At 50.3% G+C, this 26,823-nt stretch overlaps 10 protein-coding genes across 10 annotated transcripts; 4 read left to right on the top strand and 6 right to left on the bottom strand.

Moving 5' to 3' along the window:
- Nucleotides 1–796: 796 nt before the first annotated feature.
- Nucleotides 797–1,842, top strand: ipp1 (inorganic diphosphatase IPP1; the record flags this gene model as incomplete). Its single annotated transcript, XM_039074752.1, has 4 exons — nucleotides 797–973; nucleotides 1,030–1,149; nucleotides 1,219–1,646; nucleotides 1,701–1,842. 4 exons carry the CDS (start codon nucleotides 797–799, stop codon nucleotides 1,840–1,842), a joined length of 867 nt encoding a protein of 288 aa, XP_038927093.1.
- Nucleotides 1,843–2,434: 592 nt separating this feature from the next.
- LCP9604111_6791 (uncharacterized protein) lies at nucleotides 2,435–2,876 on the bottom strand (the record flags this gene model as incomplete). Its single annotated transcript, XM_039074751.1, has 3 exons — nucleotides 2,435–2,615; nucleotides 2,693–2,812; nucleotides 2,872–2,876. 3 exons carry the CDS (start codon nucleotides 2,874–2,876, stop codon nucleotides 2,435–2,437), a joined length of 306 nt encoding a protein of 101 aa, XP_038927092.1.
- A 220-nt stretch (nucleotides 2,877–3,096) lies between these two features.
- On the top strand, nucleotides 3,097–4,398 carry LCP9604111_6790 (putative protein transport membrane glycoprotein Sec20; the record flags this gene model as incomplete). The annotated part of the gene is made up of 3 exons (XM_039074750.1): nucleotides 3,097–3,416; nucleotides 3,516–3,760; nucleotides 3,815–4,398. 3 exons carry the CDS (start codon nucleotides 3,097–3,099, stop codon nucleotides 4,396–4,398), a joined length of 1,149 nt encoding a protein of 382 aa, XP_038927091.1.
- A 269-nt stretch (nucleotides 4,399–4,667) lies between these two features.
- On the top strand, nucleotides 4,668–5,996 carry LCP9604111_6789 (replication factor C subunit 2; the record flags this gene model as incomplete). The annotated part of the gene is made up of 4 exons (XM_039074748.1): nucleotides 4,668–4,792; nucleotides 4,844–4,922; nucleotides 4,971–5,783; nucleotides 5,832–5,996. 4 exons carry the CDS (start codon nucleotides 4,668–4,670, stop codon nucleotides 5,994–5,996), a joined length of 1,182 nt encoding a protein of 393 aa, XP_038927090.1.
- Nucleotides 5,997–6,682: 686 nt separating this feature from the next.
- On the top strand, nucleotides 6,683–7,261 carry LCP9604111_6788 (uncharacterized protein; the record flags this gene model as incomplete). Its single annotated transcript, XM_039074747.1, has 4 exons — nucleotides 6,683–6,838; nucleotides 6,923–7,045; nucleotides 7,100–7,144; nucleotides 7,196–7,261. 4 exons carry the CDS (start codon nucleotides 6,683–6,685, stop codon nucleotides 7,259–7,261), a joined length of 390 nt encoding a protein of 129 aa, XP_038927089.1.
- Nucleotides 7,262–7,763: 502 nt separating this feature from the next.
- Nucleotides 7,764–8,953, bottom strand: LCP9604111_6787 (uncharacterized protein; the record flags this gene model as incomplete). The annotated part of the gene is made up of 5 exons (XM_039074746.1): nucleotides 7,764–8,438; nucleotides 8,497–8,588; nucleotides 8,636–8,704; nucleotides 8,783–8,804; nucleotides 8,870–8,953. 5 exons carry the CDS (start codon nucleotides 8,951–8,953, stop codon nucleotides 7,764–7,766), a joined length of 942 nt encoding a protein of 313 aa, XP_038927088.1.
- Nucleotides 8,954–12,876: 3,923 nt separating this feature from the next.
- LCP9604111_6786 (uncharacterized protein) lies at nucleotides 12,877–14,163 on the bottom strand (the record flags this gene model as incomplete). Its single annotated transcript, XM_039074745.1, has 1 exon — nucleotides 12,877–14,163. One exon carries the CDS (start codon nucleotides 14,161–14,163, stop codon nucleotides 12,877–12,879), a length of 1,287 nt encoding a protein of 428 aa, XP_038927087.1.
- Nucleotides 14,164–14,447: 284 nt separating this feature from the next.
- LCP9604111_6785 (NUDIX hydrolase) lies at nucleotides 14,448–15,536 on the bottom strand (the record flags this gene model as incomplete). The annotated part of the gene is made up of 4 exons (XM_039074744.1): nucleotides 14,448–14,641; nucleotides 14,755–15,126; nucleotides 15,236–15,262; nucleotides 15,371–15,536. The coding sequence occupies 4 exons, from the start codon at nucleotides 15,534–15,536 to the stop codon at nucleotides 14,448–14,450; spliced, it is 759 nt and encodes a 252-aa protein (XP_038927086.1).
- Nucleotides 15,537–16,546: 1,010 nt separating this feature from the next.
- On the bottom strand, nucleotides 16,547–18,261 carry LCP9604111_6784 (MRS7 family protein; the record flags this gene model as incomplete). Its single annotated transcript, XM_039074743.1, has 3 exons — nucleotides 16,547–17,602; nucleotides 17,657–18,153; nucleotides 18,207–18,261. 3 exons carry the CDS (start codon nucleotides 18,259–18,261, stop codon nucleotides 16,547–16,549), a joined length of 1,608 nt encoding a protein of 535 aa, XP_038927085.1.
- Nucleotides 18,262–18,703: 442 nt separating this feature from the next.
- Nucleotides 18,704–22,599, bottom strand: LCP9604111_6783 (glycerophosphocholine acyltransferase; the record flags this gene model as incomplete). Its single annotated transcript, XM_039074742.1, has 9 exons — nucleotides 18,704–19,433; nucleotides 19,481–20,356; nucleotides 20,501–20,622; nucleotides 20,666–20,735; nucleotides 21,024–21,453; nucleotides 21,510–21,695; nucleotides 21,750–22,208; nucleotides 22,263–22,461; nucleotides 22,513–22,599. 9 exons carry the CDS (start codon nucleotides 22,597–22,599, stop codon nucleotides 18,704–18,706), a joined length of 3,159 nt encoding a protein of 1,052 aa, XP_038927084.1.
- Nucleotides 22,600–26,823: the final 4,224 nt, after the last annotated feature.

Raw genomic sequence — 26,823 nt, 5'->3', positions numbered from 1 at the left:
GCGATAACTGTTTTTTTAATGAGGGTTGTCATTGGATTTCACGTATTGATGTAATTTACTTTATTCTGGTATTTTTCAAGCTGAGCTAAAGCAGCCAATCATTGGGCTCTGTTCCCAGCCAAGGATCACGACATGACTTCCAAGGCTGTGATCCCAAGATGCCTCTTTTGTTAATATTCTACAGTTGAAGGAATACAATTGGACTGAATAAGCGATTGATCTAGACAACATAGGCGTACGTATACTGCCGATATCGGCGTCATAGTATGGGGTCGGGTATGTACATGCGGTGTACAACATACATCTGTCAAATAGCTAAAAGATATAGCGTACATGTATGCTATGTACGTCTCACCGCATAGAGTCAATTATATACAATAGACATCCACAGTGGCCTGGTCCAGTCGGGATATCAAAGTCGGGGTGACCACAAGAAGCCGAGTTTCGGAACTGCCATGTTTAATTTTTCCCCATACAAACCTCCGACAAGGGGTAACACCGCCACGCATTGCAGCTATACCCTTTGATTGAGATTATAACATTCAATTTCAAGTTCTGTATCTGAAATACTAAATCAAACAAACACGGCATCCAGAGCTTTCCAACACAGCCAATGACTTGTCCTCCCTTGGCCCGACTGGGAAGTGCCACCTCCACCGCCTCCCGCCGTGTTTGGCGCACATCAGCAGCGCTGGCTCCCCCCACTTCTGCTGCCCCTCTCTCTTCCTCTTCCTTTTCTTCTCCCTTATCCCGTGTGGCACAAGTATCTCGACACATTTCGTCTACCTCGCCCAACATGACTTACTCCATCCGCAAGATCGGTACCCCATACACTCTCGAGCACCGCGTGTTCGTTGAGAAGGATGGCGTCCCTGTTTCTCCCTTCCACGACATTCCTCTCTACGCCAACGAGCAGCAAACCATCCTGAACATGGTCGTTGAGATCCCCCGCTGGACCAACGCCAAGCAGGAGGTACGACACACAGTCCCGCAATTGACCTCAGCTTTATACTGATCGCATCAACACAGATCTCCAAGGATGATTTCCTCAACCCCATCAAGCAGGACACCAAGAAGGGCAAGCTCCGCTTCGTCCGCAACTGCTTCCCTCACAAGGGTTACCTCTGGAACTACGGTGCCTTCCCTCGCGTAAGCTTCGAACCTTCCTCCCACACCCGTGGGTAAGAAGAGGGGCAGAAAACTGACGTTATCTACCAGACTTGGGAGGACCCCAACTCCATCCACCCCGAGACCAAGGCCAAGGGTGACAACGATCCCCTCGACGTTTGCGAGATTGGTGAGCTTGTCGGCTACACCGGCCAGGTCAAGCAGGTCAAGGTTCTCGGCGTCATGGCCCTGATTGACGAGGAGGAGACCGACTGGAAGATCATTGTCATCGACGTCAACGACCCTCTTGCTCCCAAGCTCAACGACATCGAGGATGTCGAGCGCCAGCTTCCTGGTCTCATGCGCGCCACCAACGAGTGGTTCCGCATTTACAAGATCCCCGACGGAAAGCCCGAGAACCAGTTCGCCTTCTCCGGCGAGTGCAAGAACAAGAAGTACGCCGAGGATGTCATCCGCGAGTGCTCCGATGCCTGGGAGAAGCTTGTCACTGGCAAGACCCCCCGTGGCGATATCAGCCTGTGAGTTCTACATGCATGTATCCTATTTTGAGGATTTGAAGCTAACCTGCACAGTGCCAACACCACCGTCGAGAACTCTCCCGACCGTGTTGACCAGGCCCAGCTCGCTGCCATCCCCCGCAACGAGAACCTCCCCCCTGCTCCCATTGATGGAAGCATTGACAAGTGGTTCTTCATCTCAGGTGCCGCAGTATAAATGATATTCTCTGAAAGAGACCTATAAAACTAACACAAAACTTCCAAGCCTATGATCTTACGCCTGATGGGAAGTGCATTCTTCGATTTTCCGAGGAAAAGACCCATTTCTGAACTGTCAATGAATCGCTCTCAGTATTCAAATTCTTACTACAGTGTAGAGAAGAGTAATCTCTGGGCAAATGCAAATTCAACTGGATAGCAATGAAACAATCACTTTCAGGATCAGTTTGTGCAAGATCAAATCCACTCCAGTAATCCTAGTATCAGGTAGAAGCATGAACATCTTATGGTTTTTACCAACAATAATTCAAGTATTCCACATGCCCAACAGCGCCAACAGCGCCAGAATCGTTAGATGAAAATGATAGGTAATATAATACACGAATACAAGCTCGAACAACAAAATCTCTTAGTTCTTCAAGCTGGCCTCACGCTGCAGAGCTCGGCCAACACGAGACACCTCCTCAATAACATCGCCAATCTTCAGCCCGCGCTTTCCGACATCCAGCGTAAGTTCCTTGCCGCCCTTGAACCCGATAGTCATGGTCGGTGACTCGGTGGAGTTGCGCGGCAATTGCTTGACCTTGATATCAATGTGCGTCGGGCTGCTGGTTGGGATAGTGTCTGGTGTGCGCAGCATGCCTAGGAAGAGGCGGCATGGCCGGGCAGCGCGGGAGAAGGGGTTGTAGGCGGTCCGGAAGGTGGTTATCGTGGCGATGGGGATGCCCATTGTTGCGGTTGAGTGGTGAGTGGGAGAGAGACTTTTGTGGACTGGTAAATTGATCAGTTTTAATCTTTCAAGAGCGAATGATATCCTATAGCTCCGTCTTGGTTCCGTTGTTGCGTACCTGAGTGGATGAGGGTTGGCGGGAAGTTTTTTAAAGGTGGTGTTTCTGCAGTAGATTACGCAGCAGTTGGACAAATGACCCTCGGTGGGAGATTGATCCAATGAGAAAATTGCTTGGACCCTAGTCGGTCTGCGACAAGTCTGATAGGTAATGGCGCAAGGTCAATTGGAAGTTCTCACCACATCGGAGGCCGTTGCGAATTGCGGTTGGAGGAAATGGGGCATGTTTGACTCGGATGCAAACACAACGCCTAATGACGCTGGCAACTCTTGAGTTGAACAACTCGACACTTATGAAGCAACTTATTGTTTTGAATCTCTCGGTTTATTCTACACTTGTGTCTATTTTCAGAGACACCCCTTCTACTCCCCGAACAAACAGCACTTGAATGCGTCTATAACAACATGTCCTCCACGACAGCTCTCCAGGGCCGCGTGAAAGAGCTCTCGGCTTCCCTAGGACAAATCCAGCCCCTCGTGGATCGACTGCGCGATTTTACTGCTTCTATTGGACAGGGAGATGAAGCACGTCTGGAGCTTGGGGGTGAGATACATTCCCGGCTGAAGGAAGCCGAACAAGAGTTGGAGCTGCTGCGTGTGGAGGTTGAAGCGCTGGAAACTGGCTCAGATAGCAGGCGCAAGTCATCTGCTGTGCATGGACAGAAGGAGGTTGAGAAAGAGCGGGTTGTTTCTATGGCAGGGCGATTGGCTGAGGATCTCATGAGGTAAGATACCCTTCAACGACTGCGCATGCCGGCGAGATTCCTTGTCATAGTCCACTGGCTAGTCTTGAAATATGTAGCATGTGCTAATCGGCCCTTCAGAACACGAGGTGATTTCCGAACCGCCCAATTACAAGCGAAGCGGAATGCCGAACTCGCCAGGCGGAAGGAGAGAGATTTGCTGCTGTCGAGATCGTACTCTTCCGAAAAGAAGAAGCCGTCAGAGAAGTTCACCCAGGATGATCTTGTTTTGAACGCCTCGAACGATGTGACATCTGCGCTACGCAGAACCCATCAACTCATGCAGGCGGAGCTCTCCCGTAGCCATTTTGCCCAATCAACTCTTGGTAAGTACATCTATCCATTTCCTTATCCTACCAGACGCTAATATTCTTAATCAGAACAATCCACAGCCGCGATCTCCTCTCTGTCTGAGTCCTATAGCAGCCTTGATACACTTCTCTCTTCAACTCGCAGTCTAGCGAACTCTCTTCTCCGTTCCCAAAAGTCCGACACATGGTACCTTGAGACTGCTTTCTATATCCTTCTTGCGACAATTGGCTGGCTCCTATTCCGACGTGTCTTTTATGGGCCTCTTTGGTGGCTCGTATGGCAGCCTTTGAAGCTCTTTGCTCGGCTTGCGTTTGCAACAGGTGCAGCCGGGCTATCCACTACAGCTGTGCAGTCTGCTTCTCAATCCATCTCAAGGGACGTCTCTACGGCTATCCATCAAATGGCCACGGCGGCTACAACAGGAACCGTGACAGCCAGTAGCACCGCCTGGGAGCAAGAGCCGACCGCACCCATCGACAGCAATCGTGTAATTGATAAAATTGGCGATATGGTCGAGCAAGAGAGACAAAAAAGCGTAGACATTGACGACGTCACCCCGGAGGAGAGGGCAAGACAAGCAAAGCTTCCCCGGAATACAAAAAAGAGGATGTTCGAGGCTGGGATGGAGGAGCCGGTGCGAGACGAGCTATAAGCTATAAATATTGATACAAGCATTAATGAGATACCATGCAATCATGACCCTCGCAATGTTGATCCCCATAGTCTATAAGACCAGCATTAACGCTGGCGATAGGTTGAAGTATACTCAGACAGTGAGCTGCTCTCATTGGCTAGTGTTTAAGTGCTGCGCGTGTCACGTGGAGACGCGTCTTGATTGTGGAGGGCGTCAGAAAGACTCCAACACATCGCAGAGCAGCTCTCGAGATAACCTGCCTTGTTAATTTCGGCTATTCAACAACAATGGCTGCCTCTTTTTTCAATAATAAGGCTCGTGCCGCTGCCGCCGCAGCATCCAGCAGCTCTAAGCTCAAGGCTGGCGACAACAAGGAAGACTCAACTAAACTCCAGCCGTGGGTTGAGAAATAGTAAGTCAATGCTCTATTCCAGCTTACCCAGCATTGGCTAATATCAATTAGTCGCCCCAAGACCCTGGATGATGTTGCTGCGCAAGACCACACGACCAAAGTCTTGCGGCGCACTCTGCAAGCTTCAAACGTAAACCACCCGCCCCGAACAATTGAAGCAATAAAATAACACTCGCAGCTCCCCCATATGCTCTTCTACGGACCCCCCGGCACAGGAAAAACATCCACAATCCTCGCCCTCGCCAAATCCCTCTTCGGGCCCGCCCTTTACCGCTCCCGAATCCTCGAACTCAACGCCTCCGACGAGCGCGGTATCGGCATCGTCCGCGACAAAGTGAAGAATTTCGCGCGAGCCCAGCTCTCCCAACCAACAGGCCTGGACGCCGCCTACCGCGCACAGTACCCATGTCCACCATTCAAGATCATCATCCTCGACGAGGCAGACAGCATGACGCAAGACGCACAGTCCGCTTTGCGCCGCACGATGGAGACATACAGTCGGATCACACGTTTCTGTCTTGTCTGCAACTACGTCACGCGCATCATCGAGCCGCTCGCCAGTCGTTGCAGCAAGTTCCGGTTCAAGATGCTGGATAATAGCGCTGCTGGTGAGCGGATCTCGAATATCGCAGAGCAGGAGGGCTTGCAGCTTGAGGATGGAGTTGTTGATACGCTTATCCGGTGTGGCGAGGGTGATTTGCGTCGTGCCATCACGTATCTGCAGAGCGCGGCGCGCTTGGTCGGTCCTACGAAGCCGCCTGCTGTGAAGGATGCCGATGATGATGCGGAGATGACGGATGTGGGTAGTAATTCTAGTGTTATTACGGTTAACAGCATTGAGGAAATCGCCGGGGTGCTGCCGGATGATGTTTTGGATTCTCTTGTCGAGGCTATGCAGCCTACGAGTGGTGCGTCGGCCTACGAGGCTGTCTCGGGGGTGATTACGGATATTGTGGCTGATGGCTGGAGTGCTACGCAGCTGGTTGGACAGGTTTGTCTTCTTCCTGGGTGTTCCCCATACCTTTGCTGACCTTTCTAGTTATACCGCCGTGTAGTGTTCAACGAGGCAATTCCCGATATTCAGAAAAACAAGATTGTCATGCTCTTCTCAGAGGTCGACAAGCGACTGGTTGATGGATCCGACGAGCATCTCTCCATGTTGGACCTAGCATTACGCATCGCTGGAGTTCTGCGTGGAAACTAGAGGCGGTTTCCCCAACCCTTGACCCTTATGGTCAGCAGTGAGACTCCGAATATTTGATCGGAAAAAAGGCGTTCAGGACAAGGACGCCTACATGTTTGAGGCGTTATATTCGGTTTTTTAGCACTCAGATCTTGTTCGAATGGAATGATCATGATACCCTTTCACGGTGCTTTTCTGTGAACTACTAAGTACCGAGTGAGTCTGAACTACTTGACGAGTAATTTATGCACACGCATAGCTAGTAATCATGTACATGACTGCGTCTTGAGCTTTTCTGGTGAATAGGGGGTAGACACGCTTCTGATTCGATGATTTGACTGAAGACTAGGACGTCGATGAGCTGGCGCCAGTAAATAACAATATAGACTTGGAAATAGCGTGAAGTAAAGTCCCCTAAATCAAACAACGATTGTAGCTTTATCCCAGACCTTTCTTTCGTTTTACCAGCAATAAAGCAAGATCCAAATACAGGCGTCAAACAAAAAGGAGGTAGGAGAAGCATAGGAGGTGGTTAGGGGAGAGGAGCTCAACTCCCTCTTACTCTGCTTAACCAACCATGAAGGAGCTTGCCGTTCTACTTCGTATCTCCTACCAACTCTCATCTTTGGTCAAGAATCTGAAATTCCCAAGTCTTGATCCTCAACATATTCTGCGACTTCAAGACTTATATTCTCACTCATCTTGATATGGACTCTACACGCCCTATCAGACAACGCCAGGGAGCTAGTCGTGACCCCAATCGTGCTGGTAGAGCTACCCAAGGAGCTGGTCATGACGATAGACAACAGTATCACCGAAACCTACAACAACAGTATCAACACCAAGGCCAACACCAGCACCAGGTAAGTCATACTCCACCATGCCACTCTCATATCTATAACCAGTCTGAGAACAAACCCTTTTAGACCAACAACTAACAAATAAAGAGTATGTCACAGAGCAGCATCGCCATCACACCGGCCTGTTACCTCTGCCACGACCCCAGACACCTTCAGCGGCGTTGTCCACTATTCGCTCTTTGGAAATCCGCCGTCGAGACACTCTGCCGCGTACAAGATCCCCCAGCTGAACTATTTTGATTCATTACTGACACTACCCTTAAGGACCATACTATCGACCCAATGAACCTTCTTGAACAGATCGACATCGTGAGTATTGATTCTAGGAGAATCTCTTACATCACAACTAAACCGATACAGGGAATCCTTGTTACTGCACTAGCTAGCGCTCTTCCCGATAGGGATGGTGACATCTCTATGCAGTAGGCCATCCGATAGGGTTATTTTTGCCGGTCACCGAAGGCTGGAGGTATAGGAAGCGAGATGGAAGCAACAATTAAGCCCTGAAAGGCGCATGAACAGAGACCTGGACTTTATCGAATTGTAGAATAAACCCGACCTTTGGATTTAGGGGACTTCCTTATCCTTTTTAATAAGCTGGTAGTTATAGTTAATTATCAACTTTGGAAAGCTCTTAGTGAACTAATTAGGGCTTCCAATGCCTGAATATAACTCCCGAGGTCCATCGCCCCGGAGCTGTGGAACTGGACATCATTGAGTGGGGAGAATTGCCGAGGGTAAATTGATATTTCCGATCTACGAGGGGACTTGTTTGGTATTACTTGTAGTACACATACCCGTATGAAGACATTTTGTCATGGAAGAAGCGAAACTCGATAGGATAGCCCTGGCTACAGATATTCTATGGGTGAATCATTGTGTTCGTATGTCTATCTCTAAATACAACATTTGTTATAATACAAATCTTTCAGGCCCCCTCCGAGGCTAGTAGATCAGAAAGCGCATCCAAGTAAGCATGAGGCCTGACATCCCCAGACACGAACTCCTCCTCAGAAGAGACACCAGTCAAGACACCCAGCGTACCGCCAAGTTTACCCTCAAGTCCAAAGCGAATATCGGTATTCACACGGTCACCAACCATGCAAGTCCGGCTACGATCAAACTTGAACTTACCCTCGATGGAATCCATCATAGCCTGACTGGGTTTTCCGAGAGCGACCGGTTCCTGATTCAGCATCATTATCAGCGGCGCGCTCATGGAGCCAGCGCCAGGGAAAAAAGACCCCGAGTGCGGAAGGGTGGAGTCGACGTTCGTGGCGAGGAAGATCGCTCCGCGCTTGATGTAGTGGTATGCCAGCGCGATCTTGAGGTAATTCACGTGGAAGTCGAGACCGACAAGCACGACACCAACCTCCGGGTCTAGGACGGACTCATCGCCCGCCGCGATCTTGTTGTAGTCCTCTGACGTGACGTCGCGGCGGTAGGCAGGGTCTGTGCCGCCGATGAAAGGGACATTCTCGGAGCGGAGCTCTTGCTCGATGCCTGTCTCGCCGATCACGTAGACTTTGCGCTTGTTTTCGGGGAGTTGGAGGATGCGCGAAATGTATATAGAGGCGCTGTATGAGGAGGAGAAGATCTCTTCCTGTTTGGTTGTGAGTCGCTGCCACTGGGTGAGGTGATTAATCGGTGGTATCACTGACCACTGTACTAGGGATCCCTAAGCCTTCGAGTTTCTTGCGGTAGTCTGCGCGCGACTTGGTGCTGTTATTCGTCACGAAAACGATTTGCTTCCCTGGGGATTATTAACCTCTGTTTGCGCACTTGGTATTTAATGCGCACCATTCTTTCGGAGAAGCTCCAGTGTCTCTACTGTTCCGGGGAAGAGGTGGTCGCCGGACCATAAGACGCCTAAATATTATTGTCTCAGCGGTTGTTGCGACGCGTTCAGCGCTGCGGGGAGCTTCGGCCGATACAGAGGGGACAGACCATCACAGTCGAAGAGGAATACCTGTACAGAATCTGGTTAGTAACAGGACTCTCTAGTACATCGGTAGATCCAAAACGTGTGCTCACATCGAATCTGGCTAGGAATTCCTGGAGGCCGGCCTTATCGCCGGTCAGGTAGCGGGGCGCGACTTGCGAGGATTCTTGCGCCATGATGCCGAGAGGAGTAGGAGTCTAGAGTGCAGTAAACGAAGCGCACAAAGGTAACGAAAGAAATCAGACTTGAAGCAGATCGGAGCAATGAGTCATGACAAGAGTCCATACCCCGAAGGTGTCCATACTCCGAAGGTGAATCTTCGGTGAATGGCGGGGCTCTGATGTTTCCTTGGCATTCGATCGTCAACTATACAACACGGAGTACAACATCTACTTCTTTATTCTCAAGGCATCTTAGTCGAGTTCTTGCGCTGTGCCCGTGATTTATCTCTCCTAGCTATCGGAATTGATGGTGCTCGACTTCCGCCAAACTGACATCTCTCCAATGCGACCTGACACAGCTCTCTCTCTTCCTGGGGTATCAGATAGAAAGAAGAAATGAGCAAAGACTTTAACCTAGGCTTGAAGAGCGGAATTCGGTCTATACTTGACGTTCCAATTGTTGTCTTAGGACGGCTTTCAATGTGCTTTGATTGCTTTGATTGCTTTGATTGCTTTGATATCAAGGAACTTGTGATTTTTCCGAAGTGATGCCTCCCCGTGGGAACTCTCCGTATTGAGATTATGAGATGGGAGACACACCTCCCTCTATCAACGCTTCCCCAGGAATTCAGCACCTCATACCATGTTTCAGGTACACGAGCAGCAGGCTCATGGCCCGCGCGAGAAAAAGGAACCAGGCCACCGACATGGGCCAGTTCTCAGTCGGTGATTGCAACAAGAAACATAGCTCAAAATTCCACTTCCAAAAGATCCTTCTCTTGAGTTGCTAGGGCCGGGGTCGGGGCAATGGAAGACGTCGGCAGCCACGGCCGCATCGGCCGATTCAACCACCCCAACCCCGACCATATCAACGCCCTCCGTTCTCCCCCCCCCCCGGCCATCTTGCCTTTGCCTTTGGTCTTGGAGACATTTCGAATCCAAGACAAGAAATCTTCTGTAGGGCAGAAGAGCAAGCGAAGGCCTTGCGGCAGCTTGATAAACTCCAACACAATCGACCGGGACCTTCTTGAGCGTCCCTTGCAGGGAAACGCACGAGAAGCTCGCATTGCGGACTAGACTTTTGGTTAGTATAGGGATCTTTCCACGACCTGACAAGTGTATCTCGAGTTACTCACGCTCATCGACCCACATGCTCCACCACTGACCAAGAGGTCTCATCCGTCGTTTTCTATGTCGATAGATGCTTTATCTTTTCGACGACATCAAACCAGTCTGCCCGAGGTTCTCATTGTATCCGAGTGCACGGATTTGATGAGCTTTAGACAGTCACTCGATCATTAAGCCGGTGCCTGAAATTGTTCCAGCACAGGCTCCGTCATGGCAAAATGCTCTGGGTGATATCACCCTTTGGGAGAGTGTTAAATGGCTCTTAGAAAGGACCTGCCCGTATACCCATTAGCGACACACACATCAAGAGAGAAAGTATAGTTCACGTACCAGGCAAGGCACATCAAAAACAAAACACGCAAAACCAGGGCACCATGCCAGAGATTCCTCATGAGTAGACCTTTACAGGTCATTTCCGAGGGTCAGGACACTCATCATCTGCCCCATCGTTGCGAACTGCTCGTCGATATCACCCTTTGGATGAGCATCCAAAAAATCTCAAAGGTGACCTACCCGTATACCTATTAGCGACTGACACAACAAGAGAGAAAAAGCATAGTGCATACCGGGAAAGCACATCAAAGAGAGCAAGGCCAAGTTCAGGCAATGCCTGAGATTCCACATGAATAGACCTTTTCACAGGTCCTTTCCATGGTCAGGACGCTCTTCATCTGCCCCGTCATTTCAAAGGACTCATCAATATCGCCCTTGAGACGAGCGACCAAAATTCTCAGTGGCCTACCCATATACATATTAGCGACTGACACAACAAGAGAGAACAAAGCATATTTCACTTACCGGGAAAGGCACATCAAAAAGAACAAGCCCAAGTCCAGGCAATGCCTGAGATTCCACATGAAGAGACCTTCACAGGTCCTTTCCATGGTCAGGACATGTCACCATGTCTGACATTGACTGCAGTCAGGGATGACTGCAGCGGTGTAGGTTGGTAGAAAGATCGTCTGACGTGGGGAAGTCTCCGACTTATATACCCAGGTTGGTCCGCGTATACTAGGTCGCTGTATATTAGGTCGCCGTATACTAGGTCGCCGTGTATGAGGTCCACGTATACTAGAAGAAAACGGGGCCGCACCTTAGGTCAGCGGCGACTCCGCTTGGAGGGATCTCATTGTTGCCTCAAGTGGAGATCTTGAGTCTATGTGCAGTCATCAGTTGATTGTAATTGGTGTAAAACCCTTTGTATGTTGGATGAATGAGTCGCTGTGGTATAGTTTGTCTGACTCCGGACTAGAATATGGATACAAGAGATGGCACATTGAATTACTTCCATGATTATCCTCTGTCTTCTAGTCTTGACGTCCTGTTGAAAGTGACCGCAATAACAATGAAAAAGTAGTTTGTACATTAGTTTGCGGCTGAAAAAAGCCATTGTTCTGGAAATCTGATTATACAAGCGATAGAACAGTGTTAACCAACTTGATATTCAGGTTATCCAAGTTCTATACCGTGAAGTATAGAAGCTGACTGTTAATCCTGATAGCGACCATCCACAAAGCCCTAAACTATATCAAATCGTCACCATGGAATGCTCATAGCTCTAGACTCTGCTAGCGGCCCTTTCTACCAGCATACCGCCACAGAGGCCAAAATACAGATCGGGATGAGCGACCTCGTCATGATAGATACAAGTCGCTTCTAGAATTGAGATAGGTGCGATCTTATTATTCCAAGGATACCCACAGTAAGCCACCATATTAACCTTGGAACATAGAACTTGAGAAGGTCGACCTGTCCAAGCCAAGATGAACACAAAGTCAACACATCCGATCCGACATCTAGATCTTCGTCGAATTCCGACCCATCACCGACCCGACGACAGCTCGGATACGCACATATCCTTCGTTTCTTCATGTAGCGAAGTACATAGCCAGCCCAACGCTTAGCCCAAATGCAAAGTGGGGTTGATCAACGTATCTCATGTCCTACAGCATGGATATTATTCAGTATTATTCTCATTAATTGGTTTCTACAATAGACCGGCCCAACTCCCCTTAGAGTAATTAGGCCGAGCAACTTACAATTCTAAAAGTCGGTGATGACACCCGATATAGTGGACATCCACATTCCGCACAATAATAATGATAGGGCTATTCCCCAACGAACAGCTCATCTACACACCCACCGCTAGTTGTGCGGAGAACTGCTTGCCAACACGAGGGTTGGTTACACTCAGGAAATATCTCAGTGCGAGTTGGTAAGAGAGTTCAGGCCCTGGTTTACCCCTCATTTAATTTAATTTCTTGGATTGCATTGCAGGCAGTAGGAACCCTTGCCCTGAGATGAACCAATTGGAATATATAATACAAGGATAATGGCAGACGTGGCTTTGACTAAGTGCGGAGTAGAGTGGTGTCAAGGCGGGTGTATCTCAAATATGACTGGAGTTGCCTGACAGTGGCGATCTACGTTGGTTTGTTGGCTGTATGCACCTGTGCGGTATGGATGTGCATGTAAGAAACTAGCGTCTGTAGAGGTGATTAGGTGTTGTGCAGAGAAGTTTAATTGATTATTGAGTTTACGACGCAGTTGAGTATCTAAATGAGGTGGAATGGTATGATTGAAACTGATTTCCAAGAGTCATGGCTTACACCAAGTTGAGCTAGAAGTACTTGTTTGGAAATATTTAGAAAATCTAATAATAACAAGGTACAACTGAAGCCACAGAACAAGACAGAATATGCAGTAAAAACAAGAACAAAGACATAAGTGAAGAGGGTATAGATAGGTATAGATGTCGTGAGAAGTCATGAGAGTAGTGCTGAAGAACAAAAACAAAACAAGAAACACAATCAAACCCACGGATCAGCCTGCACATAAGTATGCGGATTAACAGGCCCAACCAACTTGATCTGCGCCTTCAACTGCTCCCTCCTGCGATCATCCTTGGACTCCCCAATTCGTTTCAGGAACACGCCCCGGGTATTGTTCTGCGACTTCCGCGAAGCCAGCGTAGCATTAGAGTAAGACAAATCGGGAGCCGAAGACGAAGAAGGCTCTGCCACGGATCCAGGCGGGGACTTGTATCTCGGGAACTGAACATTGCGCTTCTTAGTCTTCTTGGGCGCGTCCCAGATCACGGGCCCGTGTTTCTGGTACGCGGATAGCGGCACGGCGAGCTGTTTCTGCCGTGGCGTTGTCGGGGATGAAAGCGAAGTAGGCGAGGTCGGTGTCTGAAGATGGAATCTGTGGTTGGTATAGTCGTAGTCGCTGCTGCTGGACGTTGCGACGGACGGGGCTCGCAGCGCGGCCTGCGTGTCCAAAACCAAAGCTAAAGTAGATTGCTGCGGTGTGTTACCGAGCGCACCGCCTACATCATTAAGATGGTGGTCCATAGGCGCCGTCGCCGGACGGGTAATTTCCTTTGGTTTATTCTCTGTCGAGTCGCGCGAGAGAGTGCGGTGCACGTACGTCTTGATCGAGTCACGCACTCCGACGAGACCGCCGCGGTCGAGCGAGTGCCAGCGGTACTTGCCCTTGGCGAATTCCAGCGGGTTTCCGATTTTGCGGGATTTATTGTTCATGTTTGGGCTGATGCGGCCACTTGCTTGGACAGCGGAGGGCGCGAGTTCCGGGAAATAATCCCACTTTTTCTCGCGGAAGTAGTGATTCGTGCCCGTGCGGTTCTGGCTCCAGTTCGAGGGCCGTCCGTACTGGGACGAAAACGAAGACGATACTGAGACTGACGGCTCGGGGATATTGATATCGATCGAGTCCGTGCGTTTATGTGGAGGCTGTGGGGATAGTCTCAGGAGCTGATCGGCTGGAGGCGGGTGATCGCCCAAGTCGTCAAAGTCGGAGCCGGAACTGACGAAGATGCCGATGGGATAGCTGTCTGCGGAGTGGCGGGGTTCGCTGGTGATGCTGTCGAGGGTGCTTTCGGTGTCGCTGTCGGAGTCACTCCACATCGCCGAACATTCTGGGTCCAGGGGTTTTGCGGGGAGGGGTTTGTTGAGGAAGAGATCGGAGCGATTTGAGAAGGGAGGTTGGGGTGACAGTGGTGGGATTACTCGCTCGAGTCCTTCGAGTGAGCGAGATGGTCGAACGGGGGGAGCCATTCGGGTGTACAAGGTTGGCATTTGGAAATGTCGAATGTCGAACAATCAAATACGCATCAAAGAAATGGAAATAAGTAGGTGTAACAAAGAAAGACGAAGAGTGAAGTTATGAATGATATCCGATGCAAGGAGAGATCAGGGCTTATAACTAACAGACCCTTAACGCCTAATCTTATTAACAAACAGACATCGTCAAACGAACTGACGCAAGGACTTGATCGCCCTTGATCCGCTTACGCCCTCGTCTGATTGGCCGTCTTATTTATATACTTCTTATTGGCATGTCTATCTGCACAGTCCTTCTCCTAAACTTTGGCCTTTTCACCTAACCGGCCCAACTGGCGCAGGTCGGCGATCATGGCCTCGTCGCCAAAATGACTGTTATGTTCGAATTCCGGTTCCTGCGCGTATGCGACCCGGGCTGCGTCGACGATAATGCGTGCAGTCATGCCAAAGATACGGTAGACTTGGTCTGCTCTGGGAACAAAGAACTGATGCACTAGTGGCGTAGTTAGTCTCCAGGCTATTTCCTATTTGGGACGTCCTCCACTTGGCAATCCCACACACAACACAGACACAACACATACATCAACATAGGGGGAGGCCACTTACTTCTCCATTGCGAATTATGCCACATCCCCCAAGACCCACGATACCAGTCCTCCCCATTCTCTCCATGTCCGCGCAGAAAGTCCTGGAACGGCGCCGTAAAAACAACCTCAACCTCTCTCGTGTCCAGAATAGGAATAAGTGACACCTCAGGATTAGAATTCAGCCCCAAGCCCGCATCATAACTGTGGAGGAGCGCAACGCAGGGACGAACCACCACCTCCGTTCGGGCAAGATTTGCCGGGAACTCGCAGAGATGCTCCACGCTGAACGGGGGTGGAAGCTTTTCCCTTTCCTGAATGTCGGGGAGGCCGATCTCCTCACATGCCTCGCGCCGCGCCGTTTGGAAGGCGGATTCTGTATTTTCTGCTCGGCCTACTCCGGTGAAGAAGGGGTTAGTTTATTTTAAGCGAGGAATTTATTCTTTTTTTTATTCCTTTCTCTTTTGCCTTTGCCTTGCAGAGTCTGGAGCTGTCAAACTTACCACCTGGCAATGCAGCATCTCCCGCGTCTACTCCGTAGACCCGAATATCATTAGCCTAGTCCCGAACAACCAACCCATGTCATGCAGCCTGGGAACAGGGCTGATCCACGTATTTTCTAAGTTCTGGTCACTCACACGAACTTAGTGTCTTAGCCCGGATCGTAACCACCACCCTAAGATCGCCCTTGGCGTCGGCGAAGAGCAGTAGCAGCACTGCCGCCCGTCTGCTTACCGGGACCGAGTAGTACGTTGTTGGCGGAGGGATGTAATTTCGAAGTCTGGCGATTGCCTCCTGATACATGTGCAAGTAAATATCAGCATTCCTTCTTTCCTCCTTTCTATACTGTGGTTGCGTTTAACATCGGGATGTCCATCCACGGGGAAAAAGAAATCGAACGGTCAAGTCTCGGCTGGACCGTGAAGAACCTTGTCTCAGACAATCAAAGAAAAGAATATTCCATCTCATCTCATCTCATCTCATCTCCTGCCTAATTCAAACAGGTCCCAACACACGTAAGACTGGAAGCCGAAACTCAAACGCCCATAGCCCCGAGACCGAACCGCTCCCTGGATAATAACACATCCAGGTATGATCGTCGCAGGAAAAAAAAAGAAAAGAAACATGGCAATTTAAGACACACCCCCCGTGGCTCAGGGGGAAAAGAAGCAGGGGGAACACCCGCAGGGATACATGATCGTAGGGGCGCATGGCAAAATGGATACAGCAGATTCAGATTCGGAATCCCACAGGACACGCGGTCCTTTCGGGTAGCTGCAGAGAACAAGTTACACATACCTGCGAGGTTGGATTTAGGGGCGGCATTATTTTGGATGCTCGGGGTTCGGGGTTGGGGTTGGGGTTGGAGTGCATGGATGATTTGGGCTGGTTTTGGGTTGGGCTTTGGTAAGCGTGGCTGAAACGAAGTCTTTGGAGAAGGTTGCGCTGTGGTCGTGAGAGCATTTCAAATGGGTTTGTTGGACCGAGATATGGACGGAGTACTCCGTGGCCAGGTTGTATACTGGGAAGATGGGGTTTGTAGCCGAGGTAATTTGGAATGTCGGTGACTAATGATATAAATCCGGAGAGTACTTCAAGTGTTACGGTTGATTTATCCACGGATGTAGTTGTATTAGAGATATGGGAGTCAATAGAGTATACAGGAACATAATAAGGGAGAGGCGGGGATCAAATGGTCTATCAACACGAAATAAATAACACAGGAGAGAACCGAAGGGAAGAAAACCAAATGAGGGCCAAAGTAAAGGAAATCTATATGACAAGTACAATCCAAGATAAATCAAACAATATAACTACACGCTTTCGCTCTTCTTCGCATCCTTGGCCTCCGAGGTCTTCTCGGCGCGCTCACCCTCCGCTAAAGCATCCTTGGCCTCAGCAGACTGCTTATCACCATCGACCGGAGGCTGGACCTTAGTCTCCTCCTTCTCGTCGATATCCTCGGTATCCTTAGGTACGGAAACGCCCTTGACCTCATTCTTGCTGTTCTGCTCGTTCTCCTCCGAGATCAGCTCCTCCTGCTCCTTGATAACCTCCAGACGCTGCTTGTTGGTAGCAGCGCCCTCGGCATTGTGCACCTCGAGTTCGATCTCGTGGAACAGCTCCTCGGGAATACTAGAGAGCACAGACTTGAGCGCGTCGACTTGCGACGAGAACTCGGTCTCCTTGCCCTGTGTGTATAGGTAGGCGTTACTCAAGACCAGCAGAGTCGAGGGGACACCCTGCTTGAGACGCAGCTCGAGCCACATGGTGAGATCCTCGCGCAGGCGCGCGGGGGAGACACCGTGTGTGCGGATACCGCGCGAGGCGCCGGCCATCTGCAGTTCGGGGACGGAGAGGGAATCAACGCCCTCGTAGAAGATCGCGCGGTCGTCACGCTTGATCTGGCGCATACGGTGGCGAATAGTGTATCGGAGCATGGCGTCGGTACCGAAAGAGTTCAGGTTCATGTAACGGCAAATGCCGACCAGCTGGGGTCGGGACAAGTTGTCAAGGGTCAGATCGTCCTTGAAGATCTTGCACACCTTGATGACATCCTCGGTCGAGGGCGATTCGCCGGTGGTGCGAATCTTGCGGAAGAAGTCTGTGAATTCGTGGTTCTTGACAGTGGCTGCGGTCAAAGGCAGACCAGTCTCGCCAATGGTGTTGCGTAGAAATGCCGAAACTTCTTTGCGGGTCGATCTGAGGTTCAATGCCTTGGCATCACGGGCCTTCTGCCCCTCGTATGTGCTGGGGAGCATGTTGGGGAAGAGCTTCAAGGCGACGGGGAGGAGGAGTTCGGCAAATGGTACGATGAGGAACATCGAAAACGGAACCAAACGTCCCAGATCCTTTGTAGTACGTTGGAGCTAATCAAACTCAGTTAGCCAATCGTCAAATCGAAATATTGTAGTGGCGCATACCTGGCGGTGCTCTCGACGACTCAGCTCATAACCACCGGCCATCTTCAACGCCAGCCTCGAACTAATCTTAACCTCCGTGGAAAGCAACTTCGTACCATCCCAGTAATGCTGCAACTCCTTCTTGACCTTCTGTCCAAACGTCAACTTTTTCGCGCTCTTCTTCTCAGCCAACTTCTGCTCCTCCACGCTCGTCTTCGCAACCTCTCCAGAGGCAGCCGGCTTAGCAGCCGCCTGTGTCTCGGGGGTCTTCGCCACCGTCGATTGTGGCTGCGTGGTCTGTTCCTGGGGGAGCGGCTTCTTGGCCTGCTCGGCATTGAACCCGGGGGGAGGGTAGTTCTGAGAAGAGTTGGTGGACTGGGTTGGCTCGGTCGCATATCCACGCTGCGGGATCAGGATGGCCAGGGCCGAGATCTGGGATGGCAGATCGCGGCCATTTCGTAGAAGGCTGCGGGCTGCAATGGAGGCCGGGCTCAATGCACTGGAACGACTACGGCCTGCTGGGAAGTATCAGCAACTGGCATTTCCATTTATTTCTGGACTCGTCACTTACCGATTAGTGCAGACCGGAAAGCAGGTGTTCCGCGGACTAATCCGGTTGATCTCATTGTAGCGGACATTTGCGGGAAACGGTGAAAAAGTTGGTGCACGAAGCAACGAGCGAACAGGGGGTTTATAGGGCAACAATAATGAAATTAATGATTAATCTTAATGTCCAGAGGATGATCCAAAAAAAAAATCTCAGTAATAAAATGTCGGTCACAAGTTTGGAATGTCCTGGAACCGGATCCGACGAGATGTTGTGATGTACTGCCGCAGTCATCTGGCACGTGACGGCCGAGACCGCCTCGGGTTTTGCTCGGGGTTAAAGAGATCCCGGACAGTTCGAGAACGGACCGACGGAGAAGTATTTTCATAACATTCATTCAATCTAATAACGTGTACATCTATAAACCGACTCGCTCAATTCAGGCTCATGAATCTTGACAAGAACCAACAAAGGGTATATAAAGACTGGCATAACGATGTCAACATGGTATCTCGTAATGTTCAAATTCGCTCTCGAACAACAGAATCCTTGTTGTCTTTCTCCGGTATATCAGTAGAGGAGACATCGGCAGTTTCCAACAAAGGGATTCGATCAACGCTAGATCGCTTCTCCTCGCTGTGTGCATTGATGGCTTCACTGAGAGGGCTGGGCTCAGGGATAAGGATAGGACTAGTTGATCCTTCGGGAGAGTTCTGCCAACGAGCCATATCTGTCCTAAGCTGTTCCAGCTCCTTTTGGAAGCGCCTTCCAAAGACGTCGATGTAGTAGGTCGCTCCATTGTGGATGCTCCAGACGAATAGCGCAGACATGAACAGACCGCTGGCCCATTTGTACCAGAACCAGATCGGACAGGGGAGCATGGTGGACAAAGCGTACGCGTACTGGATCACCATAAAGCATGGCTCTTGCAGCGTCTCGGGTAGACTCAGCACAAACCGCCCAATCCACGCTTTGGAGTATGACTTGCGCAGCCAGGTGAAGCTGGTCGGACGACCCGCTGCGATTTGGTCGCGGCGGCGCACGGTAATCAGGAAGTGGTACATGAGCTGCCACACCACATAGGGGGCCGTGGACCAGAGGATCATGGCACCAAGACCATAATGCTCTGGGTCCCCGGGCTTACTGAACTTGATGTCGTAGACAGCAGGGAAGCGTTCCTTGAGTATCGCAACCGGAGTCAGGTGTACGATGCAGTGCAGAGTCACGGGTGGCATAATATGGATGAAGAGACTAGATAAGATGAGCGATGAACTTGTTCCTTTTGATGTGTAACGTACCTGACGACCTTGTCCATACTGTGGAACACCATCGAGTTCCGCCACATGGCGATTGCAACCGCATTGTTTCCGAAAGTCAAGCAGAACGTGCTAATGAAAAGCCGTTTCGAGTTCGGGAAGACCCAAATACTCAGCATGCAGAGCAAATTGACAAAGTAGCAGAGATCGGCCAAGAAGTAGTGGTAGCCTTTAGCATGGTATGTAAAGTAGCGGATGGGCATGAAAAAAGCCAGCTGGCCGCTAAACCAGTAGTAAAAGTACTCCGGGCAAGCACCGATCAGGTAGCCGCTGATGAAGATATTGAGCACACCAGCAATAAACGACATCTTCTCCCGGAGGGTGACAGTCGCCGTCTGGCTCCACCGCTTGCCGAGACGCTCAACGCCATGCTTCATCCGAGCACGATATTTCTCCAGCTTCTCCTCGGCGGTCGGTGCATGGCGCTTCCATTCACCCATAACACGGTCCTTGGCATTCAAGGACGACAACCTCAGCTTCTCCCGCTGCTTGCGCACCTTCTCCCTTTGCGCGGCGAGGGTCTGCTGCCAAGTCTCCAGACGCTGTGAGAGGTGGATGTTGTCGAGGAGGTCGAAAATAGTCAGCTTGTCCAGCGGTGGAAATGACTCCCAGTCTTCTAGGTACGAGCTGCTGTTTGAGAAGGAGCCGTTGCGCGACAGGGTTCCTGGGGTTATGGCAGGAGAGTCGGATTCATCGTTGTCGGAGTCATCTGAAGACACATCCTCCACGACTGGCGTGGAGACCGGAGGCTCGGCCGACATGGTATCGGATTTTCTCCTCGAGCCGGTGCTTTCCATTAGAAACTGTTGCTGGAAGCAGAGTATTGTCGGTCCGTCCCGGGTGTTGGGATACGGTCGACTGAGGAACCGATTGAAAGTTAGCATCCCCATAGTTGCAAGCTTCAAAAGCACTTTTTAGATGTGCCAAACAGACACAAGTGCCGAACGACACGGCCATTATATAGATATGAGGGGTAATCATCCAAAGAGACGGCAAAGTTACCTTATCGGTAGATCACGCGTGTGTTGGAGTCGGAGGGCGCGGATGGCGGACTGTGGTTGGCGATCCAAGAAGTAAACAACTGCGGGCTTACTGGCGCATGGCACGGAAACGGCGATGTAGGGCTTCTGATGCTTTGGTGCAGGCCAAAAGGTTGGAGAAACACACAGTCAAGAGCCAGCGAGAAGGTGAGGAATTGACGTGTGCTGGCGATGTGAGTGGTGGTTGGATGGAGGAGCTGCGCTAGGGGATCGTCACGCGGACCCAATCAGCGAGCCGTCTTGGCCCAGGTGTCGCCTGACTCCTGAGGCAGCTAATTCATAAGGTCGACTCTACGAGAGATCAGGTTGTCCATTAATTTGCATTCTCCCTGACTTCTCGTATATGGAAGCTAATTAACAAACCATCCTAAGAAAATATATATATGGAAAAGTAACCAATGAAACCCAAGATCCGTGTCCAGCCAAACGCTCAAACTCCAGTTATGTACTGGAAAACAAGAGAAACAGAACATCAATAGCCATACTGCGAGGCAGTATTGGCATGTGGCCAAAACCCAGGCGCTTTATCAGACACGAATTGCTGCGAGTAGTACCCCGACAGATAACTCGGGTCTGGATGTATAGACTTTGTGACATTGGGGGACTCGAGAGGGGGTATTACATGCACGGAGGGTGCTATGGCTATTGGGTAGCCGAAACTGCCAGTTGGGCTGTGTGGACCACTGGACTCGCTAGTAGTGGGTGATAGGGGCAGACTATGCGAGTGGTGCAGCTTTGGGTCATCGTCTTCCAGCGTGGAGATAACAGGGTTGTCGCGGGCGTCGTGCATGTTATGTTCGGCCTCGATGGAAGGGGCTGTTACGGGTGCTGCGTGTGCACGAGATGATAGGTCATCGTCTGGGAAGATTGCTTCGGGTAGATGTGTCTGTGTTATCTGAATCAAGGTGCTGGCGTCTATAGTACATGTCAGTGAACTGTAGATTGAATCTTGCCGGGATAGGGATACATACCGATTTCACCATCCAGATATTGTTCTTCCATTTGGCGCACAAAGTAGATCTCGTCGAGAACCTGCAGCCGGTGGGCAGGTGTGATCTGCCGTCTGACGTCTTGGCCAGCTTCTCGCAGCTTATCCGTTGTGACTCCGTGGCTATCCTTTAGTTCACAGAGGATATGAACCAGAAGTCGCAGACGATCTATGGTCAGTCAGTATTAATCTGGTTCATATCGTGATACTAGGATATGCTCACCAGGTTTGAGCAGATGATCAGGCTCTTTGTGCAAGACACCAGCAGGCCACCACGCAGGCTTCGTGAACTCCGGGTCAACACGCTGCGAGACACCGGCAATCACCCTGCGCCCGTTATACGGGTAGTGGACCTGCTTCCTCGGCTCGACAAGCTTAATATAGGATTTCGCAATCGCCCGGCAGTTGAGCTGCTGGAAATCCTCAAATGCCTTCTCATAGTACCGTCGCAGCAGCGCCCGGTTCCCGACACGAAGGACCGTCCGCCCGGGAGCCGGAGCGACAGGCGGCGGCGAGGTAGATTTCGGTCGAGACTTGGGCGTACCGCCGGCACGCCTCGACTTTTTTCGGCTTTGCTGTGATGACCATTGGAACGGGATCATCTCGGCCTGTCGCGCCTGAGGCGGGGCCCATCCCGAAGCAGGTTGCTCGTCCCAAGGGGAGTGGGGTGCTTGGGTCGGGTCTGCAAGGAGAGGATGTCAGCGTCGTTCTGGAACTTGGATGGAATCTGACTCACTTGGGAACTGCGGACTGGTTTGGGGCGTCTGGCCAGTCATTTCTATGAATCGGTCTGTAACATCTTGAGTGAAGATGGCGCCTTCGCAGCCTGCAATTGAGGGCGAGGCTTGTAGTTGCCATTGACCGTTGTGGTCGAGGTATATCATGGCGAAGTGTGGGTGTGTATATTCGGTATGGGGCTGTTTAGGAGTGATCGGCTATTGGTTGTTAGCCCACTGATGTGCCTTGGTTTGCAATAGTTCTATTACCATGTTCATATGCTGGTGTGGGATGCACGTATCAGAGTGTCTTCTCTCCAAGACCTCTTCGGGAACTGGATATCGATTCATATCCATGGTGAGAATCAGATAGTACGGTTGAAGTCGAATCCAGGTCAGGCTGCGCTTTTCAAGGTAACGTGCACAGATATACAGAATGCCCAGCAATCCACGGTGTCAATTAATAGAAGAGTCAACACAGCTTGCCGATGGATAAGAAGTCCGGGACCATTCGATCAGGGGCAGGGTCCAAGGGGAGATAAATATACCAAGTAAGTCCAATACGGGCTATCCATGATCTCCCATTTCCGACGCCAAACCCCGAGGATTGGCATATCTCCACCCCGACGTCTCCTGAACGCACGAATCGGCGTGGAGCTAATGCAAGGAAAAAGGAATAGCTGCGAAAGCGAGCGTGTGGCAATAGGGCAGCCTCCGTATCACTTCGGTGTGGCGGCTGTGATTGGCCCATCTGCGTCTGCCCCTTTGCGATGTGTAGTCGATGGGTCGAGTCCGTTCTGCGCACTGACACTTAGGGCTGTGAGCCATGGATGAGTGTCACATAACCTTGTTCGATCCATGGTTCTGTCGGGGGATCCGAGATCGGCCCACACCTCTGGACGTCTCAATTTCTATTTTAAATCATTTGATTATTCAATTAAATGATTTACCTAACTTCTTAGCTTGCCCTAACTGCCCTAACGATGTCTTAGCCATCTGCAGCAATCCATTTCTGAAATACTTCCCGTCTGATACACCACTTCTCTCTAGCCCAATTATCAGAATCAGAAATAATACATGCAGACATAGAGTAATCAATAAATCACCATCCAATCGTATCAACCGATCGGCGATCCCTGGGCAGGACAAGTGATAAAGAAGAGCGGTCATCCTGGACGCCTCTGAGATCATCTCCTGCAAGCCAAGAGAGGCTAATAAAGCACTGACTAATGGGTCTAGGTGAATCTCTCCTTCGTGATGGATCTCCTATGGATACGCTCGACTACTCCGTACATCAGCTGCGCCGCAGATTGCTTCCCTTCCTTTCCTTCTCTTCGCTTCCTCCTGTCAGTCCAAGGTCCATCTCCACCGCGCTTGGTCCACCATTGTCCGTGCCCTTCAACCTAATCTATGTACAACAGGGGTCCATGAATGTCTTCGTATACGAGGGTAAACGCGACCATCGAATCTTGAGCTTATTTTCAAGTCCGCGGAAGTCGGTTTCTGCTTCCGGACGCGCGGATGCCAGGCCCGACGGTATCCTGGTCAACCTTGTTTCTTTTTTATTTTCGTGATGGCTTCTTTCTTTTTCTCTTCTTTCTTTTTCTACAAATACACATTATGAGTCTTCAGATTCAACTCCTGTTCGGCATCGTGCATACGCGGACGTCGCAACCCGGAGCTAGAGAAGCATTCCCACCGATATTGTCGTATCCGGACTCCATCCTATCCAGAAGAAGAAAGAGTCAACTACCATTGGGATCGGTTCCCTGCTCCCGGATCGACAGTGTCGACAGGACGGGAAAGAAGCTGATCATTGCGGATTTGATCACTCTACTGCGTAACTATCATGGCATTGTTTCTTTTTCCGTATACGACCAGCAATTATTGGAAATGGCTATGATTAGCTAGGATCTTCCCTTCGTCTTCCCCACCGTCTGTTTCTTGTTTTTGTTCGTGTTTGCTTTTTAGGGCGCTCTTATTGCTCGACTCCACCTACAAATGCGGAAAATATAGCCGTCGCCCTTTGATGCTCGCCGATGGGCCTCGGGCCGCATATTCCGTGCTGTTAATATAACGGTACTGTTTCACTTTATAGTGCGAGAGATCGGGTTGATCGTGACATTGGACTAGTATACTGTAATCCCGTTGAAGACAGGGACAGCAGGTATCCGCCTTTTATACTTTCTGTCTTTGGTACGCATCCGATGGCTTGAGAATCGAATATCCAGCCGTTTGCCAGGCAGCCTCATGGGAAAAAGCAAAATACTTCCACGCAATCAGTGACACGGGGTTTTCCCTTCTGAGCCGCATTGGCCCCAACTCGGTAACACCCAACACTCCCCACACGAGAATCGAATGGTCAGTGTGCAAAAGACATGCGCCCCTTGCCTATGTGCGGGCCGCAGACGAAATGATCGGCGCGATATACGACATCCAACGTACAGTACAATACGAGCGACTCTACTGTTGTGCGCTGTGTGTATTATTCTGTACAATGTATCCCCTATAATAGCCACATTATGCGCATAGCAGATCCATCCGCCCGTGGACGCCAGCTGTTCCCACAATATATATGTACTGCTACCGTTACACCACGATCGATTGCATATTCACTATATTTTTTTCTCGATAACCGAATATCGAGTGTCGCTGCTGTAGTATACTTATATTGCGCAATGTTCTCAAGCACAAATCTCGGGTAATGCACCCGAAGCTCCCGCTGACTTCCCATTTCCATTGCTAGCTGGGTGCAGATGCCCAAATCCCGGTAGCAGGGTATCGGTGCAGGAGACTTGCATTATTGGAACTCTCACTCAGGTCGTCTCCGTGTGTCCGGGGCGTTGACACTGGGCATGATTTGCAACTTGGAACATGGGCTCACAGTTCCTTGGCCGGTGGCGTTGACTATACCCAAGTAGACTGCACCCGATGACCCCGTTGTTCGTCTCACCGTTCTTGGCGTCGGGTTCCCAGGGAGAGGCGATTAGAGCTATTGGCTCGATACCCCGTCGAAGCTTGGTTTTATCCTTAGTGGGCACGGATTCCGTCTGTGTAAAGCGCTCCATTAAGTTGTCAAGGGAGAGCCTAGAACCGCTTCGAGCGTGGAGGATAGATAAGGAGTGTCTGTGCAGATGCAGCCGACTATACAAAGTCGGGGTTCAGCACGCTGACCAGTCACAGTGTCGCTGGAGGTATAGGGCAGGATTCCAGTACTTTATCACTTGCGAACTGCTGGTCTCAACCCAGGTACAGGGGTAGGGCTCGATACGAACGGCCCTCAAGCTTTCCAGTTACCCTGGGGCCCATGACTCGATAGAACACACCCAAAATCGAGAGCGGGTCGCTTCTCCTATCAACTTGATCAGGATTCTCAATTTTAAGCCCTTGACTCCCGAGTATTTGCCAATCGTGACATCGCTTTGTCGCACGGGCTTGCCATTCTCCGATTCGTATACGAACAAGGCAATGTCAGTAGTCTCACCCTGATGGCTAAGAGTCCGAGCAATAATAGGCGATCGGTTCGTTTCCGGTGCCCCAGTCAGCCACTATCCCGCCTTGCGGATTTCTCAGGCAGGAAGCCATAACGGGAATCTCATCCATGCTTCCAACGTACGGTGTCATTTGTACTAGGCACGCCATTCAGTCATGGATGCCTTCGGACCTGATCGTATAGATCATGTCGCTGTACATATGTGAGTGTGCAGTATATGCAGCTCTGTGATTACTTTCAGGACATCCTGCAATTGTCTCCAATCCGCATATGGTATCTCACGCCTTGGTGATCACCAGTTCTTGAGAACTTATTCGGTCGGAAATCCCCCGCCAGAATCAGTCGCTCAGAGCTTGATGGTGGGCTTGGCCACTCCATGTACCTACAAAGTCAGAGACTAGTGAGGAGGATATGCAGATTCTGTTGAGTCTGGCCTCAGGTATGATCTTTGCTCCTCTCTAGTATTGATCAAATGAGGTCTAGAGCTACGAGGCCCAGAGAGGACATGTGAATGAAGCTCATGTAACTTATTTTGGGATGAGCCGAGCTTGAACCTGGTAGTCAGAGACGATTCTGCTTGGCCTGGTGAGATGACAAAATGAGTCAATGAGCAGACTTTGAACAATAGAAGATAATAATTTGTTGTATTGAGATCTATTGTAGCGCACACTTTGCCTGAGTGCACTCAGTAGACATTCAACTTACTAAGCCCTGAAGTCATCTCAGTCCGAGCCCATGGAAGCGACGACAGCCCAGATAGGAAGGACCCAGCAGACATCATCCTGTCTACTCAGTATATATTTCCTCCTGGCTTACTCTTGGCTTCCTTTCATTTGCTTTTCAGTCTGCTTGTGTCCTGGTGAATGCTCAGAATATGGAGTCATTGGCAGACTAACACTAGATCTAGATATATATCTATGGACGTAGACGGCGACCTTTCACTTAGCTCACAGTTCTATGTTACTTGTAATAGTACATATAGAAACATATGAAGTTATACAGATCAGTAGCAAGTGGGAGACTAATGTTTGCTTTGATAATTCGCCTTCTTTGATCAAACACGCGTTTATAGGGTAGGTAGAACTAAC

The sequence above is a fragment of the Penicillium roqueforti genome (assembly GCF_015533775.1).
Source record: "Penicillium roqueforti strain LCP96 04111 chromosome Unknown scaffold_19, whole genome shotgun sequence".
Classification (NCBI taxonomy): domain Eukaryota; kingdom Fungi; phylum Ascomycota; class Eurotiomycetes; order Eurotiales; family Aspergillaceae; genus Penicillium; species Penicillium roqueforti.
The sequence above is the reverse complement of the archived record's forward strand: the minus strand, read 5'-3'. Positions and strand labels throughout refer to the sequence as shown.